The sequence below is a fragment of the Dermochelys coriacea genome, chromosome 10 (assembly GCF_009764565.3).
Source record: "Dermochelys coriacea isolate rDerCor1 chromosome 10, rDerCor1.pri.v4, whole genome shotgun sequence".
NCBI classification, from domain to species: Eukaryota; Metazoa; Chordata; order Testudines; family Dermochelyidae; genus Dermochelys; species Dermochelys coriacea.
The window spans coordinates 70,819,479-70,841,552 of record NC_050077.1 but is presented as its reverse complement, the minus strand read 5'-3'; the positions used below and the strand labels follow the sequence as shown (position 1 = coordinate 70,841,552).

The 22,074-nt window shown below is 45.1% G+C and overlaps 1 protein-coding gene across 5 annotated transcripts in view; it reads left to right on the top strand.

Annotated features, from left to right (window-relative positions):
- Positions 1-22,074, top strand: part of FANCI (FA complementation group I) — a 40,305-nt gene that overhangs the window by 5,491 nt on the left and 12,740 nt on the right. Inside the window, exons 1-24 of one of the 5 annotated variants that reach the window (XM_038419479.2) lie at positions 273-365; positions 1,882-2,015; positions 3,410-3,482; positions 3,869-3,999; positions 4,468-4,624; positions 6,994-7,051; positions 7,657-7,698; positions 8,914-9,037; positions 10,017-10,102; positions 10,268-10,400; positions 10,715-10,807; positions 11,462-11,598; positions 12,287-12,464; positions 12,857-12,944; positions 13,706-13,836; positions 14,510-14,580; positions 15,630-15,744; positions 15,956-16,078; positions 17,313-17,381; positions 18,585-18,686; positions 19,759-19,944; positions 20,043-20,164; positions 20,622-20,786; positions 21,563-21,742. In XM_038419479.2, the coding sequence (XP_038275407.1) occupies positions 1,896-2,015; positions 3,410-3,482; positions 3,869-3,999; positions 4,468-4,624; positions 6,994-7,051; positions 7,657-7,698; positions 8,914-9,037; positions 10,017-10,102; positions 10,268-10,400; positions 10,715-10,807; positions 11,462-11,598; positions 12,287-12,464; positions 12,857-12,944; positions 13,706-13,836; positions 14,510-14,580; positions 15,630-15,744; positions 15,956-16,078; positions 17,313-17,381; positions 18,585-18,686; positions 19,759-19,944; positions 20,043-20,164; positions 20,622-20,786; positions 21,563-21,742 (2,684 nt within the window). In that variant the 5' untranslated portion in view covers positions 273-365; positions 1,882-1,895. Of the gene's footprint in view, positions 1-272; positions 366-1,018; positions 1,063-1,881; positions 2,016-3,409; positions 3,483-3,868; positions 4,000-4,467; positions 4,625-6,993; positions 7,052-7,656; positions 7,699-8,913; positions 9,038-10,016; positions 10,103-10,267; positions 10,401-10,714; positions 10,808-11,461; positions 11,599-12,286; positions 12,465-12,856; positions 12,945-13,705; positions 13,837-14,509; positions 14,581-15,629; positions 15,745-15,955; positions 16,079-17,312; positions 17,382-18,584; positions 18,687-19,758; positions 19,945-20,042; positions 20,165-20,621; positions 20,787-21,562; positions 21,743-22,074 lie in introns of those variants that run through there. The other 4 variants (XM_038419481.2, XM_043494183.1, XM_038419480.2 and 1 more) reach the window with 4 other exon arrangements.

Below are 22,074 nucleotides of genomic sequence, written 5' to 3'. Positions count from 1 at the left end.
GCAGAGCGCCCCAGGCAAAGGGGGTGACCGCTGTAGCTGGCCCTTGAGTCCAAGGAGGGCCCGGGGTAAATGAGACACAGCCGCCGCCAGCGCAGGCTGGATTCCGAGGACCGGCGCTGAGCGCCCCGCGCCGCGGACAGGGGGGAGATTCGAACCCGCGGAGCCTCTCCCGGGGGCAGGCCTACAACCCGCCCGCCCTGGCTCCTCCGGGTCCCGCCCCGCTCCGACGGGCGGGGCTGGCGTGGCCGGAGGGCGGGCTCTGTTGGCAGGGGCAACGGAAGTGAGGACGGGGGAGGCGGGATCTGTTGTCAGGGGTCACGGAGGCGGACGGCTCGGCGGGAGTTTCGGCGTCGGGGCGGCAGCGGGTGAGCGCGGGGCCTAGGATGGGAAGCGCCTGGGGCGAGGGCAGGGTGCGGTGGCTGCTGGCTGTGAGGGCTCGTGGGGCTGCCGGAGGGGGGGGCATTCTGAGTTGTGGCGAAGGTGCCTAGAGCTCAGTGTGGGGTGGTTAAAAAAAAAAAAAACAAAAACAACCCCCCCCCCTTGAAAACGTATGAAAAACCCCGACTCAGGTGCCTTCCTCCCCTCCCCCCTCTTGTCTCCCTGCACGAGGGTTGCGTGTGTCATTTGTCTGGTGCCACGGGCCGCTGAGAGGTCTGCCCACAAGTTCCTGTGTCGCTTTGTCCTTTATTATCCCTGGGAACGTTTGCCTGGGCAGGCGGGTTTTTGTTCCTTCGCCCTAGGGGCTGGGTGGGGTTTTATTGTCAGCAGAGAACGGTGCAAGATAATATGTACGTTCATAATAAAAATCCAGCTGCTAATTCTGCACCTGGAATTTCATTCTTCACTGACGTTGCAGATGTTTCTCAGAGATTGGGCAGCTGGGTTCTTATGGAGCAGAGATCAGGTTCTCATGCAAATATCCCTCCTGATAATTATAATTTAAAAATAATTAAAATGAAAGCCCTCTCTTCCCCCTTTGTGCTGAGTGCTTCCTAATGCGAATCTTCTGGTTGTTTCAGAGGTGATGACAGCTCTGTCTGGAATAAAGCTTTGAATCTCTTTGTGAGGCCAGTCCTGTGCAGCTTTGTATTGTTTTTTCTGTTCGATCGCTCGTCATTCCACATCCTTTTGAACTTCCAGGCCAGAGATGTGATGGCCAGCCAATTAAAAAACAGAATGTTAAGGGGTGAAACTCCAGTAGAATGCCCTATACCAGTCAGACTGTCCTAACGGAGACTGCTGCTGTGCTATGAATGACTTTTATGTTAACGGGATGCGTGGTTGCTACTACACTAACATTCTGCCACTGGTTACAATTCTGCTTCAGTGATTTCTCCCCATACCTCTTTGGTGCTGCCCAGTGATTCTCAAACTTTTGTACTGATGACCCCTTTCACATCGCAAGCCTCTGAGTGCAACCCCCCCTTGTAAATTAAAAACAGTTTTATAAATTTAACACCATTATAAATGCTGGAGGAAAAGTAGGGTTTGGGGTGGAGGCTGACAGCTCGTGACCCCCCCATGTAATAACCTTGTGACCCCCTGAGGGGTCCCAACCCCCAGTTTGAGAACCCCTGCTATTGATGGTTAGCTGTAGACCAGTGCCCTTTGCTAGTTATGATTCCCATCCTTTCTCTCACATGCCGTTGCTGTGATGTTTCCATTGTTATAACTTGTACATTGGGAGACATTTCTGTAAAAGACACGTTGTAAAATCAAATTGTGTTGTAGTGGAGAACTGATGAATAGGGGAGTTATTCTTTGAAAATCCTCTTGAATAATAATTTTCTCCAATGGCTATCTGCACAGATTTCTTGTGGGGAAGGACTAGGTGGTTTCCTGTATTATTCTCCAAGTACTAATGCTGCTGTCATTTTCCAGAGCACATTCAATGTATGACAGTGCTGCAAAGTCTACTGACACGAGCTGCAATGGACCAGAAAATCTTATCTCTAGCAGCAGAAGAAGCACTAGACAGACTTCAGGAATGTCTGCAAAATCTGAAGGAAAATGAAGTGAGTTGCATATTTTTGAACGTTTGAGGCTTTTCTTGGATTCTATGCATGGGCTGTAGCAGGAGAGAATGACAGTTAGAATTTTCCTTCATTTGAAGATGATGTAAAAGTGTGCCCATACCAATTCACTGGACATTTGAGGTGAAAAAAAATAACTGTGAGATGGTACTCTGAATGAATAGTTCTAGCTGTGTGCTGAGTTTCCAAAGGCTAAAGAAGAACTTGGAATAGATTGGAGCTGTGGTGTATGTTCTATGACGGAGGAGGGCAAACTACGGCCCGCAGGCCGGATCCGGCCTGTCGGGGCTTTTGCTCCGGCCTGTGGGATTGCCAGCCCCATGGCACAGTGGGGCTAAGGCAGGCTCCCTACCTGCCCTGGCCCCATGCTGCTCCCAGAAGCGGCCGGCACCACGTTCCTGCAGCCCCTGGTGGATGGGGGCGCAGAGAGCTCTGTGTGCTGCCCTCACCTGCAGGCACTGCCCCCCGCAGCTCCCATTGGCCAGGAACAGGGAACCGTGGCCAATGGGAGCTTCGGGGGTGGTACCCACAAGCGAGGGCAGTGCGCGGTGGAGCTGGCTATGCTACCCCACCCCACCCCCAGGAGCCACTGCCAGACATGCTGGCCGCTTCTGGGAGCAGCGCGGGGCCAGGGCAGGCAGAGAGCCTGCCTTAGCCCTGCTGCGCACCACTGCCACCCCTAAGCTGCTCCAGGTAAGCGGTGCTGGGCCGGAGTCTGCACCCGGCACCCTAACCCCCTGCCCTGAGACCCCTAACCCGCTGCCTTGAGCCCCCTGCTGCACCCCTCCTGCATCTCCACCCCCTTCCCTGAGTCCCCTCCTGCACTCCGCAACCCCTCCTGGACCCTAACCCCCTGCCCTGAGGCCCCTCCTGCACCCCAACCCCTTGCCCTGAGCCCCTTCCTACACACCACACTCCCTCCCCCACCCCAACCCCCTGCTTCAGCCCTGCATTCATGGCCCTGCATATACAATTTCCCTACCCAGATGTGGCCCTCGGCCCAAAAAGTTTGCCCACCCCGTTCTATGGTGTACCCAGATTGGGAACAGATTTAGGACTGCCTTTTGCCTTGATATGCTCTCTAATAGGCTACAGATCCATGTAATGCTATTAGGGGGGTTGTAGTTAGGTTTATCCACTCTATAGGGATGGAGAAATATCTGACATTGCTGTCAATCATGGTGCAATATAACAATATGGCAAGGTGTTCAGGGGAAGGATAATAGGTATGCGAGTCCCAGCCGTTTTGTTGGGGAATTAGTTCCTGGAGAGGCAATGCTTTTCCTAGAAGGGGATGGGGTGAACCTGCAAATGTAAATGTTGGAAGTATAGAAATAAGCAACTGGTATCTTACAGCTGTTTCCTTCTGGTTGCAGCTTGGTGACCTTATTATGAGGCAGGCTGTGAAGGGAAAGGAGACTGCCATACTGCTGAGGGGAATCTTCAAAGGTAATGGGACAGCTTGGGTTTCATTGACCTCTGGATAACTTACTTTCAGAAGGCTCTTGGCTTGCCCATATAGATTAACTGTTTGCTCCAGAAATAACTAGTTGAAGTAGGTAAGAGGGCAATTGAACTAGATCTTGTAGATATCGTGGAAGAAGTAGGTTTTCAGGTAAAATGTTGATCATCCCTCTTTGTGATTCTATCTAAATCCAAGCAGTCAGGCTTCCTGACCTTGGGATCAATTGAATGTGGCGATGTTACACATGTATTGGGGAAGGGGAAATATGTCTAACCTAACTTTTCTCAGATACCACAAATGCACTCAGGAATTAGCTAAGTTCTTTAAGAGTATTTTTTTTTCCTTTCCTCCCCCCATCCCCCCCAATAAGGTTCCCCTTGCTCTCAGCAGAATGGTGTTCTCAGGAGACTCCAGGTTTACAAACATTGTATCCGACTGGTGGAGTCGGGGGACCTGCAGTTGGACATTGTGTCAGAGATCATAGGACTGCTGATGCTGGAGGTAGGTGCTCATTTGGAGTGGCTTATATGGGGCCTATTGGATCTAGGTGGGAGGAAAAGTGCCCTTTTACCTGTGAGATGTGGATTCCAATTATTAATTAGGCCACTGGGAAAAATGAGTGGGTCACCTGCTTGAGTCTCACCCAGGATGAGGTTAGTTAATGTTTGGAAAGTGTTATCTGTGTGATTATCATAGTTGGATGTTTGTACCTGGAAGAAGTTCAGACTCTCAAATCCCTTGACTTAGTCAACATGATTTATCCCCGTTTCTAATGGTCAGTGTGCATACCGTGTTTCAGGGTGACTTCCTCTACTAACCAATATTGGGCTGCACCAGCAGTCTCTAATGTGGCTCTCATTGACTTCTTGATTTCTTGATACTTGCTTTCTTTTAATCACTTGTATTTATGTCTGGAGTCTTCTAATGCATCTCCTCATACTCTTTTTTTAAACAAAAATCTTTTATCAGGCTCGTCAATTACCAGGCGCTGCATTGGCTGAACTGGCCACTCTGTTTGTTGATGTTATTAAAGGAGGAAGCCTGTCTAATGGGAAGTCCTTGGAGTTGTTTTCCACAGTTCTTACTGCACTGGCTACCTCTAAAGAAAGCCTGGTTTATGGGAAAGGTAATCCCTTCGCTTCCCACTCACTGTCCAATCATTTGTGTGGTGGAAAGGGAGGGGTAGTTTTAAATTGTTGGATTCTAAGTAATTTCATTTTAAAAATTACTATAAATATTTAAAGAAACATGAAATGGTAGGCCAGCTCTTACTAATTGTTTCTCTTACTGCCAGCGCAGGGATGTGGCTCCCACTACTTTTAGTCACAGGGATTCTTTTGCATACCTTAGCGGATACCATGGTCAAGACCAAGCAAAATAATCACAAAAATTATTAAACCGGGCTATTTTTTTATTAGAGAAAGAAAAAATATTAAACAAAACAACACAAATGATAAACTGGTTATTTCTGTTATAATCTTTTCTGTATGTCTCTGGGGAGAGCTTTTAACAGATTACACCTTTGAGAGTGAACCCCTCCTTTGGTGGATCACTCTTCTCTTGGTAATGTGTCACCAAAGAATATTATTTCCCCAAACTATTGTGAATTCAGTTTTAGTATCTTATTAGATACTTACAACTGTTTATGTAAGGCAAAATAATTTAAGGTCTGGTAAGAAGCCTGTGTCATTAATAATAACCTTAACAGTTTATAATTAGACAAAGAAAGCAATCTTAACTAAATCTTTTGAAATAAAACAAAATATTTAAACTAGTTAGATAGAAGAAGCCTTTTAAGGGGCTGTCTTAAAATAGGTCAGTTATGAATATTAAGCTCTGGTCTACGCTGGGGCGGGGGGGTGTTGACCTAAGATATGCCAACTTCAGCTGCCTCTCATGAGCTGAAGTTCTGGAGTCGACGGGGAGCACATTTGGGGATCGATCACGACCCGCTGATCCGGCGGGTAGTGAAGACCTGCCCAAAGAATCTTAAATCGAACTAAGTTCCACTATTTCTCCATTTACCAGGGCTTAGCCCCCATCTCCTCTCCACGAATACATGGTCTAACTGTCTGGTGACTAACAGAGAAACAGTTAGTCATTTAAGTGATAGCAGCATTTTCCTATCCCAAAAATGTCAGTACTAGAGTTTAAATCTAATCCCTTGACGGTATTTTAGTTAACTTTCTCATCAATCTTTGATGAGGTTTTTGGGGAGGTTTTCCCCAGGGGTTGGTTTATTCTTGAGTTTTCTCTGTTTTTCTGTCTATGACTTGTGGAGTGCTTTCTGTCTAAACAAACTAGCCCAGAGTATGTGTATGGGGTGCTCACTTCAGAGTCTTTTATACCCTTCTCCTTCCTATTTTCATGACACTATAGGAAAACACACCCCTTTTGGGCTTGTTTAGCTTCAAGTGGATTGCTGTCACTCTTTCATTGGCTCCATGCCTTCCTGGGTAATCCTTAGGAGCCCCTTCATCTTATGAATATGCAACATTTCTTTAATTGTCTCTGTTTTTCTGTCAGGAAAACATCAGATAACTTTCAAAGCTAGCTTTAACTTTTTCTTTTTATTCAGTCCGTTCTCTGAGATATTCTTTGTTTTATTAGAGTTTGACAGGAAATTGAAATTCTGTTTTCAGAAAGTGCAAACACTCCTGTTCTTTCTCTAAAAAGGTTTTGTTCTCAAAACAGTCTTTTAAAGTTAAATAACTTTTAGAAATTCTTTAGCTTAAGTTGTTAATTCTACATGACAATTTTTGGAGGATGATTTTTCTTGCCTCCCTAAGTTGGGTGAGAGTTTGCTTGTGCACTGCCAGCAATTAATTAATTCCCTATTAATATAAATATTATATATTTAAATGGCTTGTTACACTTGTCTAGCAAGGTAATTAGATTCCATGTTGGTACATAAAGCATTTTACTATTTACATAGTAGTGATATTAGGAGCTTTGCATTTAGCTAACATATTTGCAAATGTATGCCTTTCACAAAGGATTTGTTATGTCAACTTTTAAGATATAACCAAAATTTAAACATATTTCCAACTGTTTTTCCTCGAGTTTCAAAAATACAAACAGAGATTTTTCTTTTTAAAATAAAAGGGGTTGGTATGGACACTTCCTTAGACTTATGGCTCTACATTCTATTTTACAATGAGGCCTCTGCCTAAAACATGGATATTTTACACAGTTTTTCTTGATGTTTGTTATCCTTGGGAGATAGAAGTAGAAACCTTCTGGAATGTCTTTGATTAGCTTTAACATTTTGTAACTTAACTAGCTAAATACATGTATTGTGGTATTTCCAAGCATTCTGGCTATAACATACTTGTAGCTATACCTTTAGCATTCAGTAAAGAAGCAAACAAGCTTGTAATGACCTAATAAAATAGTTATAATTGTATTAATATAATTTTTGCATTAATTTTAAGGTCTCTCTCCTATACTTTCTTTTCACTGGAATCTGCTCCTAAATATCTTTTGCTTCTCCAGGTGAGCTGAGTGGAGAAGAGTTTAAGAAGCAGTTGATCAATACCCTCTGCTCCAGCAGGTGTGTACATCTCCTCTTCATTTCTATTTGTTAATTTAAGAATTGTTACACACCTATCAGCATCTGGGCTCTTTACAAAAAATCTATCTAATACCCACCTGCTATAAAATGACACATTAGCCTCAGTCTAAAACCCCAGCTGCTTCTGCAATTCTAAGAAGAGTCTGCAGACAAACTGGCCAAAAAATGCCCTTTACATTGTGCTTTGCAGAATACCCTGTGTTGGAGAATCTCCTCTGCTTTGCCCTGTTCTACTTCCTTTAAGTCTCACCCCCTCTGAGAGCTGGCAGTGTGGCGATTTCTCCAGCTGGGAGGGCAGGTGAGCCACCTGCAACACTGCTGCATGAATTGGCCTCATAGGGTACTTAGGTCTTTCCCTTTGGTTTTCCTGTTTGTTGTCACTAGGAGAAGAGCAGCCAATCAGAGCCATTCCAATTATCGATGAGTAGCTGGTAACAGTGGTGAATTTTAGTGCAAATCAGGCTTCTGTTCTTACTTTGAGAGAGCAACAGAAGAACTGTAGAAATTAACTAAATTTGGGTGTGCGAGGAGAACAAGCAGCAATTCTGCTCTTTCTCAGGCTCTCTGTTCTTTTGTTTGACCAGGTGGGATCATCAGTGTGTCATTCATCTCACCAACATGTTCAGGTAAATTCCCCCACCTCAGTGTTTTCTTATTTTGCATCTATTTCTGCTTCCTGTTTCACAAGCAGCTTGGGGACTGTGCGTTAATAAGCTGGCAGTTACACCCTCGGTATCACATGGGTGCTGAGCATATCCATTGGGTGTGTTTGGGGACTGCACACAGCTTGCTAAAAATGCCGCAGGGACAGCACTGGCTGTGCCATTTCTTTGAGAGTCTCGCTTGGTTCGATATCTGTTGCTTGCTGTTGAGGAATAGGGACCCTTGATATGTCTTCCCTCGTTCACATCACAAGTATAAATATGTGCGAAATCAAGGTCTGTCCCCCCTTGGTGTTTGCAGATACCTTTCCTTAGCCTTAGGGGGAGTTCGGCATGTGCTTGAAGGGAAGGCTAGAGACTCTAATGCTCAGTGTGGGTTATGGAGGAGCCATTTGGAAAATAGATAGGATTCTTCTCCCCACCCACCACTCTTACTTCCTTAGTTAGTATCTTAGGGCACACCAAGTGGGTAGTTAAATTCATCATTTAACAGGGAACATCAATTATGTTAGTAGGGAGGGCTACGGTTCTGTCACGGAATCTGTGACTTCCAGAGACCTCCATGACTTGAGCCCGCAGTGCCTGGGAGCTGCAGGGTCCCTCCATTGCCTGTGGTGGCTGGGAACTGCGGAGCCCCATTTTGACATGCATATTTTTAGTAAAAGTCATGGATAGGTCATGGGCTTCTGTGAATTTTCTCTTTACTGCCCGTGACCTGTCCATGATTTTTACTAAAAATATGCATGACAAAATCTTAGCCTTATTCATAATGTGTATTTTGTACCTGCCAATTCCATGTATATGCCTGGCTATTCAGCCCTCTCTCCTTGAGTGCAGGGGACTCTGGGCTGGGTCATGGCTCTGAGTCTGTGTATCTTGAAAAGTTGGCACTGTCCATTCACGTGCAAGCACAGTGTAATGGAGGCTTTGTGATGTGCAACTTGTGTTGGAGTTCAGAATGTGAACCTCAGTTTTGGAGACAGTTGCAGGGAGCTGAGGGGTCTATGGCAATAACGTCTATCTAGGACTTCAGGTAGCTTTTTTTGGTCCCCCTGGTGGGCCTTTGGGAATGCTAGAGTACTACTGGCTAGTTCAAAGACTGAACCTGCTATGGTATTCTAAAGGAAGCAGGGTTGGGAACTGAATGGCATTGACTGGTCTGCACCTTTGATTCTTCAGGGACATCCCACTAAATGCAGAAGAGCTGCAGTTTGTCGTGGAAAAGGTCCTGAGGATATTCTCCAAGTTAGACCTCCAAGAAATTCCTCCTCTGGTTTATCAGCTGCTGCTACTCTCTGCAAAGGTAAAACCCCAAAGGGAGCTGCTGAAGCTCTCCAAGCCAGAACTTGCACCTAACCACTATAGCAGATATGTGCCGCATGCACATATGAGAGAGAAAATACACAAAGTGAGCTATGGATTGGATCATGCGGAGGATCAAAATTCAGTTCGCAGCTGGACAGCTCACTCCCATGACTGATGGAAGGTGGGAGCAGGCTCTGCCGTGGGGGATAGGGAGATGGTGGAAAGCCTTATATGCATCTCACTAAGAGGGTCATGCCCACTGCTCCTCAACTGAAAGGAGGATAGCTGTGACATGGCATCTCTGGAGAAGAAAGCAGTGGGTACAGTTCCAAAAGATAATAGGCAAGGTCCCTATTAGTGTTCCTAGACATGGAATCCATCTCTCTACTCAGGGGGTTGCTTGTTCTAGTATGTTCATGGCTCACACAGTGTGACCTGCCTCTGGGTTGTGGTCTGGATCAATCTTAAAGGTCTCATTTCTGTGCCCCTGTTCCAAGCAGCTGCTGCCAGTGAGGTACCTGCCATTTAGTTGGGACGGGGTGGCTGTTCCGCTCCTACATTTGTTGCTATTATTCCATGAATGACTCAATAAAAGAATGATCCATCCAGAGATAGTCTCTACCTGTATTGTGGGAGGCTGTTTTAATTCACTAGCTCAAGTCTAGAGCCTCAGGTTAATGTTTTAGGGTTTTCTAGCCGCTTTGAATGGACTTGTCACTTGAAGAAACTATTCTAATGAAAAACCTTTTATTTATAAGTGCTGTACAAAGGAATATACAAACAATACAGTGATCAATTACTCTACCCCAGGAGCCCCACACAATGACTTAACATGGGAAATATTATGAAACTAGCATTGCAAGGGGAAATCAGGGAAGCAGACTGCAATTCCCTGGGGGCTGTAGTGTCTCAGGGTATTACAGAATGTGCAATAGCTTAATATAGTTTATGCTGCTTTGCTATGTCATGCCTTCCAGGGCAGTAAGAAGACTGTTTTGGAAGGAATCATCACTTTTTTCAACCAGTTGGATAAAAGGCAAAAAGAAGAGCAGAGGATTCCAGAGTAAGTCCTGTCCTATAATTGTCTTCCTTTGCTGCCTGGGTTATTTGTAAGCCTCCCTGCCTTACCTGACACCCCTCTTATATGAGTCCTGTTTGGTGCTTTTGAGATGCTGTGCATCGATTACAACAGGAATTGAAACCTAGGGTTTTCTACTGTCTCTTCCAGGTCAGTGGACCTTGAAGCTGCCACGGTGCCCCTAGACCAACTCCGTCATGTGGAAGGCACGATCATTCTTCATATTATCTCTGTTATCAACCTGGACCAGGGTCTCGGCAGGGAACTAATCAAACTACTAAAGGTACAGCAAATGCAGAGCACGCAGTTAGGGCTTTTTGGGGAATGAGAGAGGGGTTTTTCAACTAAAGGGTAGGTTAAGCAGGTTATCTTTATGCAGGTTTTGAAATTGTTAATACCACTATGGCCATCAAAAACATCTATAGTGATTCAATGTGTTTGGGGTAAGAGATTCCCCTACAACCTAGGTCAACTCTGCGGTAGCATAACACCAGTCTGGCCTAAATTAGCAATGATGGCTTCCTTGGTGTTGCAAGAAGCTTCATTAAATCATAAATAACAAGCTGTTTGATTGTCCTGTCTCTTGATGTTTCCTAGACTGAACAGCAAAGGGACCCTGGCAAGACCCTGTGTCCTTTCAGTGTGGCTCTTGTGCTCTCGGTGGCAATAAAACACAGATTTGAAGAGCAGGTATGTTTTACTTATGTGTAACCTAAGGATTCTTTTTGCATAAAGCTTCCTTGTCCGTGTGTTGTGCTCATGGCGGGGGAGAAGGGATGTTCATATGCTCCCTTTTCAGTATAGGTTCAGAAATGAACTCTGGGTAATAACAAAAGAAACAAATACTGTTGGATGGATTGGGAGTCATGCTTCCTGGCTCTTGAACACTGGAGCATCCTTGTCATCAACGAGTGGCGTTTATCCTTCCATTCTTGTGCCTTGCCTGTTGACCATTGAAACCTGTTATGACACAGCCTCCAGAGAGACCTCTTATTTAATAATATAGTTATTACATGACATGAGTGGGGGGGAAATGAGTGCAACAGAGTGAGGATGACAGCAACTTAGTCTTCCGAAAACCAAAATGAGTATGTCCAAATGTAGGTGCTAGGTGACTGTACACTAACCTCCTGGTTCATGCATCTTGGCTGCACCTGTGAGTAAGGTGGGGAACAACCATCCTGGAGAAGGAATGTATTGAGATATGTTGGAGGAGCTGTGTGAGCTGCTGGCACTGACACTTCCTACACTGTGCCTGCTCTAGATGGTTCTCTTACTTGGAGGTTACCTGTGGAAATGGCTCCGGACAGACGCCTCCTCACTCACACCATTTTTACGTTTCAGGTGTTTGACTTTCTGAAAATGTCCATTGTGAGAAGTTGCAAGGACCTGCAGTTCCTCCAGGGCTCAAAATTCCTACAGGATTTGTTTCCTCAGCAGTATGATATAGCGTCCATAATCCTGGAAGTGGTGGAAAACAGGTTTGCTTTTGGAGTACACTACCCAGAGCTCAAGAGCTTTTGAGAGGGAGTGGGGTCTTGGCCTAGATAGAAATGTGATGGGATTCTATTACTGAAAACTGATTTCAAACCTCAAACTTTATTTCATAGCTTTATGTAAGTGACCTTTGAAAAAATATACATTTGCACAGATGTCTCCTAAGTTTCAGCCATCTGTGATGCAGAGTGGCTAAATTATAAACCGCTAACCATCAACTTCCTGCTGGGAATGGTAGTTGACCATTTACAGTAATGCTATCTGCTGTAGTGTGAATGCTTTCTGGGTAGTGAATGAGGGATGGATCCTCTGTTAGCCTCCCACCCCACCACCATTACCCCTTTAAACATCTCATATATGACTCTAAAACCTGCCATCAGTCAACACCATTTCTGAATCTGGTGTGGACAGCATTGTTTAAAATACTGAAATTTTCCCGCAGGAATTGTAGCTTTTCTGTCTCTCCTTTGCTGGTTGGGGGACCCGGGACTGAAGAGTCTTGTGGGGGCATTCCCTCCCCTGAGAGCTGAGCATGCTTGTTTCACATGACTGCCACCCTGCATTGGGCCCCTGAGTGACCATGGAAGATTTTATTAATCTGAATGTCTCAGCTTGAGCCTTTCCCTTTATTAAGCTGCTTTTTTTCCTGCTCTGTTTAACATTTTCTTCCAGTGCTTTTGGCTGGGACCATGTTACTCAAGGGCTGGTGGATCTTGGTTTCACTTTAATGGAATCATACGAGCCAAAAAAGGTCTTAGGAAAAGCTGCTGAAACCAGTTATGGCCTTTCCAAGATGCCAGCCCAGCAGGCATGCAGGCTGGGAGCTAATATCCTGCTGGAAACCTTTAAGGTAGGATGAGGTTTAGGATAACATCATATGTTCTTCTGGGGAAACTCTGTTCATGCCCCTGCTCTCGTCAACTTTTTATGAGATTTTGTTCATCTCCATTATCAGGGAAACTGAAAGGAAGATGGGGAAAATCAATGACGGAGATGGGAATAGAATCTAGGCCTCTCAGGTCTTTGCTTTAACCTCTAGCCTCTAACCTCCACTCCTACAGTTTCTTTTAATTGATCCAGATTCCATCCTGGTTCAGTCTCTGTTAAGCTAGCCAAAGGTAACTTCTAGGGACTGGTCAAATATTACCCTTCAAACCTGGACATTAATGGACAATGACCAAGCACCTGAAATCAAATGAAAATCTCAATTTTATGTTTTTCTTTTGTCCTTTCCCCTTTTAGGTCCATGAGCCAATCAGAAGCGCAATTCTGGAGCAGGTCTTGAATAGAGTAATCACAAAGGCAGCTTCTCCCATCAACCACTTCATAGGTAATAAAAATGAGAGAGGGAAATGTATGTGGTTCTCAGAAGTCATAATTTTTTTTTTTGTAGAGGAAATTCCTGATCAGGTGACTTGAGGGTCAAGAGTATCAGGTGTCTCAAGTCCATGCAATTCAACACACACCTCACTACAGAGGAAGAAGACTGTAATGGGATAGTTCTTTCGAGAGCCGTGGTTGTCCATCCTTATAGAAATGCAAATATCCTATACAGCATGCACGTTAATCCCCTATCGCTATAGTACCTAACCACTATGTAGGGACCAGTCCAGAAGGGACCATTAGTTCTCTGCCTTCCTCTTTGACTTCATTATTGGTATCTGTCTTTGGACACACTGTCAGGTTTTCTTCTGCTGTGATTCTTTGGGGAATGCTTTAGTGAATAGGTGAGTCTTGCAGTGTGACCTGAAACTGGCAATAATTAGATTTCATCTGATCTCCATTGGGAAGATGCCCCTGGGACTACTGCTGAGAAGGCTCTCCAGCTAGCTCCTGGGTACACCCTGATAAGTTGACCTCTGTACCTGGACTGTGTGCATATGGCTCCCTGTGTCTTGATAGGAGACTGGATTAACAATATGATCATCCCAAATGGAACCTTTCCAGGTAACGGGGAGGCTGTGGATTTTCTCTTTGACTCATTGACCCCATAGAAAGAAACAGAATCCCTCTCTCCCATACCCTGCTCTTTAATGTGGTCCCTGCTTTGCCCTTGGCAGCAGCTGCTCCTCTTACAATCTTGTTTTTCAGATTTGCTGTCTAACATCGTTGTGTCTGCTCCACTCGTCCTTCAGAATTCGTCCTCCAAAGTTACTGAGGCCTTTGACAATTTGTCCTTTCTGCCTCTTGATATGGTGCAAGGGCTACTCAAGGCCGTACAGGTAAAGCTTCGCATTTCCCTACGAATGAATATGTTAGAGCTTGGCTCCAGCCATAGCTTCATGCCACAATTATAGGTGGGACCCAGTAATCTTCTTCATCTGCACATATATTTGTTAAAGTGTCTCTAGTCCTCTGCTGTAGCTGGCAGGCTATTCAGTGTAGCATGGTGCCTCTCTTGAACTAATGCCCCTTAGTTGAAAGCTCCCCTCTTAAACATTAGTGCCCCTTAGTTGAAAGCATAGTCAAGGACTCTCCCTGCTAGGACCTTTCATCTGGAAGATGGAAGGTGCCCAGATACCAGAACAGAATAGAAACAGCTGTGAATGGCCCATAGAGTTACCTTCTTCCCAATTCTATTCTAATATTATGTTTTTCTGTGCTGGGGTATTGTTTTAGTGGTAGAACTGTCACCTGCTTAGCCCCCAGTACTCCATTCTGAGGGCCACAGATTTCTCCCCCAATCCTCATGCTCCATTCTCAACAGCAGGCCAAGATGTCTTGCTGTTGCCGGTCCATCTCTTCTTTCATGTTTCAAAACTCTTTGGGTGTCCTTTAGTACTGATGAAAGTGTGGAAAACTAGCATAAGATAGGAGCGCACGTGCCTGTGTGCTCTCACACACAGCTTGGTTTGCCTTATTACTGCTCTGTCTAATAGATCCCTTCCCTTCCAGCCACTGCTCAAAGTCAGCATGTCAGTGAGGGACTCCCTCATACTTGTTCTCCGAAAAGCCATCTTTTCCAGGTAAGATGGGATCAGTGTTTAAGTTATTGTTGAGCTCTGGATTGGAAGTGGGTTCTTTTTCTTCTTGGTTTAACAATCACCTTTTACTTATGGAGACCCCACCATCCCATCCCCACCCTGGCCCCAGTACTGTAACACAGTCACAACACCATCCTCTGGATTGAGAACTCCACAGTTCTATCTAGAGGAGCCTTGACCCTGAGCCTGTAAATTCAGAAAACCAGATGGAAACTCAAGGTAAGGAGATCAAATGAAAACAAACTCCACTATTAGGAGTCTGCATAACCACACACTGAGCACACTTTTGCCATGGGGAGCTCAAAGTGAACGAATGACTAGAAACTTCAAGCTGCCATAGTATGGCTGGTCCTTTTTTGAGATTGTAGAAAGATCTGCTCTGTGCAAAGTTCTGGATGATTTGCTTTGTTGTCTCCAGTACATTAGGAGTCTCTGTGGAGTTGCTTGGTAGTGTCTGTTTAGTTATAGATGCAAAAGTCTTGTTGTTTAAAGCAAGCAGCCTGATCCTGATGAAAGATCTGGGGTATCACCTAGATGTGTGTAGAGTAAAGATCCTGCTTTCCATGGGACTCACCCAGCACAGAAAACTACAGCTCTGCCAGAGGGAAAGAGAAGAGGTGAGAGATGTGAGAAAACCTCCCCTCTATCTCCACTGCAAATATGCAGCTTTCTTTGCTGCTTTGCTCTCATTCCAATTTCCACAGCCATTTAAGTAGCAAGTCTGTGCCCAGCATTCTCCCTTGCTGTATACATCAGTGGGACAGAAAGGAGAAGTCAGTGTCGTAAGACTGGAGAGCGTCGGAGAAACTAACTGAATTGCCAAGCTGTTAATTCCTTGGGGCATCAGAAGTTCCTTTGGGGAATGTGACATTGCTTTAATTTTTCTTCTTTTTTTACCATTTTTAGGCCCTCGGTGTGTGTCAGAAAATTGCATGAACTGCTCAGAACAATCTTTTAGCTGAGCTGGTCTCTGAATTTCTTAACTCCTTCTACCCCTCTTCATGCTTCTCTATTCTTTCCCCAACTCATAGGCAGCTAGATGCTCGGAAAGCTGCAGTTGCTGGCTTTTTGCTGCTGTTGAAGAATTTTAAGGTTCTGGGCAGCTTGACTTTTTCCCAGTGCAGCCAGGCCATCGGTGCTAGTCAGGTGAGCGTGGGTTACCCTGGTGAGAATGGTACAGAAAACCCAATAATATGTGGATGATTTTCTCTGTTTGGGAGTGAGGCTGGATGCTAAATGTTTGGTCTGAGTTTCCTTGGCTGAAAGGACAGGTTTGTCTCCCTTTATGATCCAGTTCTTGCATAGTGATAAATGGGAAGCATAAGCCATGTGCTTTCACTAATGTGCTCTCTTTCAGGTCCAGGCAGACATTCACGCCTGCTACAACTCTGCAGCTAATGAGGCCTTTTGCCTTGAAATCCTGGGCAGCCTGAGGCGATGCTTGAGTCAGCAGGCAGATGTCCGACTTATGCTATACGAGGTAAACTGGCTTTCTGCAATGTTTTCATAACTCACCAGTTCGCTGCTAAGTAGCTGGTTCTAATCCAGCCCAGGTCAATAATGACTGAATGTTGTCACCACCAGCTGGATCTTTGGGCGCCTGTGGGAAATGGATTCCGGGTTCTAGCTGAGTTCCTCCTGGGATGTTGACATTCAAGGGACTCTAATTTGTTTTAACCCCTTTGTTTCTCATTATTTTAAATCTATATATGTCTCCCAAAGACTTTTGATTATCACCTGTCCTTGATGTATATCTTGGTGGTAAAATGTAATGTAGCTGGCCAGTGCTCTGCTCTGCCATGTCAGGGACCTGGGTTAGATTCCCAGTCTCTCCTGCTCTGAGGAGGGCTTGGTGAATTGAAGGGACAGCTTGCTTGGCTCCTGGGAGGGCCTCATAATGATGCCTAGATCTGATTACGCAGCAACTTTGACAGGCTCCAATGAGAGCCTTGGCAGGAGGGTGTATGGGGAATCTCCTCAGGGGTCCTGAGGATTCTACCATCCGTTCCCTCTGTCTCTGCTTTCTCTGGGTGAGAGGCAACCATTTATGTGTCTCTGCCTTGTGGCCCTTTTGGGGCTGATCAAGCTGTGTGTGTGATGGATCTAGTATGAAGAGCTGTTTTCAGGTGCAAGTCTCACTCCAGAGGCACCTATGATGTATTGGGTTTGGGGAAAGGGGCTCCTGGGAAACTGACTATAGATCAGAGTGAGCATTTTTGCTTCTCTTCCCTGGGTTTGGGCCGACTGATTTTTGGCGAGTTAGTGTGTGTATTGGAATGTGTTTGTCTATGTGCTACAGGACGTGCAGATACTTTGCTCTTCCATTGAGGTTTCACAGTCTAAAGAATTACTGCTCCTATGGATTGCCCTCTGGAATATGTTGTCTCTGGAGCAGATTTCACAAATACAGGTTGAAATTTTAAGATAGTGCCACTTAATGCTCCAACACTGAAAGTCAGACTTGGGCTTGATGCCACCCGTACTAAGGGGATACCATCTGGGTGTGGACTCCATGTAAGACATCTGTATCTTCTTCCTGTGCTGTCTCACTTTGCCGGTATTTCCAGCACTCCTAACACAACTTTATTAGCTCCCGATTACTTCCAGTGTGAAAGGGTTAAGTTCACTGTTGCCTTGCAGCTTAAAATTATGTTTGTGGATTGTTTCCTCCTCTTGATAATCTTGGAAAATTTGTCTCTCTTCCCTACCTTCAGGGTTTTTATGATGTTCTCCGCAGGAACTCTCAGCTGAGTAACTCCATAATGGAAACACTGCAGTCTCAGGTAAAGTACATTCACGGAGCAATAGAAAGATGGCAGGGGAGGAAATATGGGCTCCAGGAATTCCAAGACTGTACATAGCAAAGTGTGAGATGCAAATTGCTCAGGAAAATGTATCTTGCCTGGTCCTGATCCTACGCACTGCACAATGATTGCTCTCCAATAACTGTCCACAGACACCTGCTTACATAATAATAGTCGTCATTGTCCTCCCTTGGAGGAGGGCTCTCCATGCCCTTGTAGGATGGATTAACTCTTCTCAACTCTGTCACACATGTCACGGTCACATCTTCCCCACCAGCTGGGCAAGTGGTGCTTTCTATGAAACATGTCAACATGTCTTCTCTTTCATGATCTGGAGAGGTCACGGCTGACTATTTCCACCACTCCCAACCCTGCCAGTACACCGATTGAGACTAGACCCAGAATTGAAGCTGGGCAGCTGCAAGGCAGTAGGGGCCTGTCAAAGGGAGCCTGATGCTATAGACTTTTCTTTTGCCCTGGTGTATCGCCTCCCAGGGGCACACCTCTGTCCCTCTCCCCTCTGACTTCAGCACTGCTCCTAGCTTGCCTGTTCCCTTGTAGAGTGTGAAGCAATCTAAAATTATTAGGCTGGATTTTCAGCTATGGCCTCTCATTTTTCAGGCTCAATATCTCATTTGTAATTAATTGTGGACACTACCGTTAGCAGTTAAATAACTACCTACCACCCCAGATATGTGATTGACTGTGCCTGTAGTTAACTGTAGGTGCAGAATTACAGGGGCAATTATTTACATCCACTGATGCAGGAGTGGGTGATGTTGCAAACCTCTCTAGTCATTAACTGTCAGCTTTGAAGAGGTAAAATGTTAGTGTTGCTGCATGTAGGTAACCAAGGGAACAGTGAGTGCCCTTAAACATAGCTGCAACAAGACTACATAAATCAACCCCATTTGTGGTCCTTGCTCTTAGAGGATTAAAGTTTGCTCCTAGTTCAGGGATGTATGAGCTGCCGAGGAGGGGCCTCTAATGAATGGTATGGCAGGTGCATGTTATGCTAATGGCTCAATTACTTACATGGTCCCTATTCCCATGTAACTCAGTCCCTCACAGTCTTTAATATGAGGTATGGAAATACTTGTACTTAATTTTACAGATGGGGAACTGAGAGGCACAGAGACTAAGTGACTAGCTATTTTTTTTATTCCTTGTTTTTTGTGGCAGATAAAGCGATACTATGAGCCTGAACCAGACCTGCTTCCCCCACTGAAACTTGAGGGATGTATCGTGGCTCAAGGAGACCAAATATTTCTGCAGGAACCACTGGTAAGAGAGATACAGTGTATTCCACTCTTTAAAGCTCACTCATTCCATTGGCTTTTAGGTTTGCAGTTGACTGACTCAAGTCACTCCCTCTTTCTCATTAAGCTCAGCCCCTGCAGGCTTGGAGAGTTGGAGACCAGGACTGGAAACTGAATCCAGTTCTTCTGCAGTGAACTTGGGCAGGTGACGTCACTTCTTCTGCCAAAGCTTTCCTATCAATAAAATGGAGATAATATCCATGATGTTATGGTGCTTGCTTCATTAATGTTTCTAAAGTGCTTTGATAGCCCTGGATGGAAGGAGCCATAGCAATAATGTGGTTCTGTTGCTGTTATCCTCTACTGAGCCAGTCCTATTCTTGTCTCCTGCAGCTTGGCACCAAGTAGTACAGAAGTACAGGAAAGGAGTCTGTCTCTTCTGATCTCACTCCCTCAGCATGCATTTCCCTCCCTTCCTAATCTGAGGACAGATTGGAGATCTCGAAAAATTCACAGGGTTTCAAAGGGGCCAAATTCAAATCCAGTCCTTAGCTTTTTTTCCTGAAGCATCTTCCATTCCATGCTGAGGGAGGTGTGACTGGGAAGAGACCAGAAGCCTCAGAAATGGTGAAGAAACCCCTTTGAAATTTATTGTCTACACTCTTATCTAATATCCCTTAAATAATTCAGATATAGGTTGAACAGCAAGCCATGTGATAATGGGTGGCAGCTATGATGTAGGACTGCAGGTAATGAGGTAGGTGAGCTGAGAACTTGCACAGAGGGATCCTCTGTTGGAATTCAGAGTATATTGCATTGTTCGAAGTTCAGATATGAGGTTATGGGACCACATCACTTCTGTTTTAAAGCCTCAGCTATGAGTGAGAAACACTCATTCCCATAGGTTTATGAACTTCTGAAGCATGTTGTTGTGGCTTTTCCGCCTCTGGCTATAGTGGTCCAGCCTGTTGCTGTGGAGAATCTTGTTCCATTGCACCAGTCTCCCTCTATCCAGCTAGAAGGTTTGGAATGATCCCAGTGGCTAAGCCCTTGTTAGCATAGTGAATTATAATATCCTGTGTGACTGCTTTCTTCAGGCCCATCTGCTCAGCTGTATTCAGCACTGCCTAGCCTGGTACAAAAGCACCATGCAGCTGCACCACGAAGCTGAGGAAGAAGAAGATGAGGATGGCGACTATGTGGGATTCCAACAAGACCTTGAAGAGATGCTGGACTCTATCACACGGCGAATGATCAAGAGTGAACTGGAGGACTTTGAACTGGTAATTCAGATTTGCTCAGCAAGGCCAGATGAGCAGGAAGATTCTTGATTCCTGTGGGGTTTTGGAAGGGTTTTTCATGTCTTCATTTTGCCTCTTAGGATAAATCAGCAGACTTTTCTCTGTTTTCTGGCGTCGGAGTGAAGAACAATATCTATGCCATTTTGGTAATGGGAGTTTGTGAGGTCCTGATTGAGTATAACTTTAACACAGGGAATTTCAGGTAAGGTGTCAAGTCCTATCCTTAAGAACGCTCACCCACTGGTGAAGTTAAGAGGAATTCATTAGCTATTCAGTATGTCTGGGACAATGTCTTCAGTGTACCTTGCAAGTATAGCACAGCGCCACCAACTATAACAGGGGAACAGTGAATGACTTCTCATAGCTCATTCCCTGCACATCGTGGTGCAAATCTACACCTAACCTTAAGGAGAGTTTTTGTTTTGAACATCTTGTACTTGTCATTATCACAGTTCACTAGGATTTTGAAACAAGGGAAGTGGCCAAGCCAGTATGGACTGGGTGGGACCTGAGCTGTGTATTGGAAGGATAGGGAGCGTCATATGTCATCTGGAAAGTATCTTATCTAACTGGATTAATAGAAGTTCCCATGAAGAAATTGTAGCATTTTGGTCTCTATTATCAGCAGTTTTTTTTACCACCTTCTTGTGATGTTGCAGCAAGAACAAGTTTGAGGATGTTCTAGGCCTGTTTAAGTGTTACAGCAAACTCTCCGAGATCCTGAAGGAAAAAGCTGGGAAGAACAAGTTATCCTTGGCCAATAAAACAGCCCGAAGCTTCCTTTCTATGAGCTTCATATCCACTCTGCTCACAGCTTTGTTCAGGTGAAACTGTCACAGCCTGTTTATCTCTGACTTGTATATTACCTTAAACTCACTTCTGTTGTGTTTGTAAGCTGCCTACCTTTTTGAGCAGTACACACTGCACACACACACAGGGGGTGCAGCATGTCACTTCTGCACCCAGTACACTTGGAGCACTCTCCAGACCAGCCTGGAGCTGTGCAGATTGGCCCCATGCAGCCTCATGACCCTCAGTCCTGATCTGTAGTTCCTCCTGCTACTCCTTTCCTGGGCCACACTTCAACTGTATCAGTGCCCCTTAATGCTGACCTGGAGGGCCTCTGATGTTCCAGTCCTAGGCCATCCCCCACCCTCAGAATACCAGTGACCCTCAGTCCTGACATGCAGCACCCCATGCTGTTCTGGCTCTTGGCCTCTACTGAGCAGACTGCCACTTGTACTCAACTGGGGATATGAGTGAGGTTGAAGAGGCTGTTAAAATTCTGTTTTTTGGATATTTGCTCCAAGTGGCTTAAATGAAGAACTGGACTATGTTGCTTCCTCCCTGGAGAGAATTTTGCTGTTGAGATAGAGACTCAATTTATTTCTTTTAAATGAAAGTTCAGATTCTGAAGCACATTTATGTGGCAATCTTAAAAAAGAACAGTTGCGTAGATACACAGTTACATTCCACACAGGGCCACACAGGTGAGCTTTGGTGTGCCAAGATGAAATGTTTATAGGTTAGCCCTCTGCATTACATTAATGTGTGTTACTAGACTCAGAGGTGTTTTTAAAATGTTCATATGACTCTTCAGGGATAGTGCCCAAAGCCATGAGGAGAGCTTGGCTGTTCTGCGCTCCAGCAGTGAATTCATGCGTTACGCTGTCAGTGTAGCACTGCAGAAGGTGCAACAGCTGGAGGAGACGGGTCAAACAGATGGACCTGATGGCCAGAATCCAGAGAAGATGTTCCAAACCCTCTGCAAAATTACTCGGTGAGTTGCTGTATAGCTTGGAGACTTGAATGCTGGACTGCAAATATGTTGGGGTTTTTTTAAACACCTGAAACTCTCATGTAAAAGTCTGAAAGGGCAATAGTCAGTGGCAATTGTTTGAAACTGTAATTAGCACCAAATTATAACAAAACTGCCTCCTGTGTTCCTGAGACATCTGAGCAGCAGACACCTTGATTTCTCCATCGAAGTGAGTGATAAACCAAGTAGCATAATGACAGAGATGGAAGAGCCATTCCCTATAAAACCGAGCTTCCCAGTCCCTTTCTGATAGTTAATTTGTTACTCACAGTAGGAAACTAGAATGGCTACAT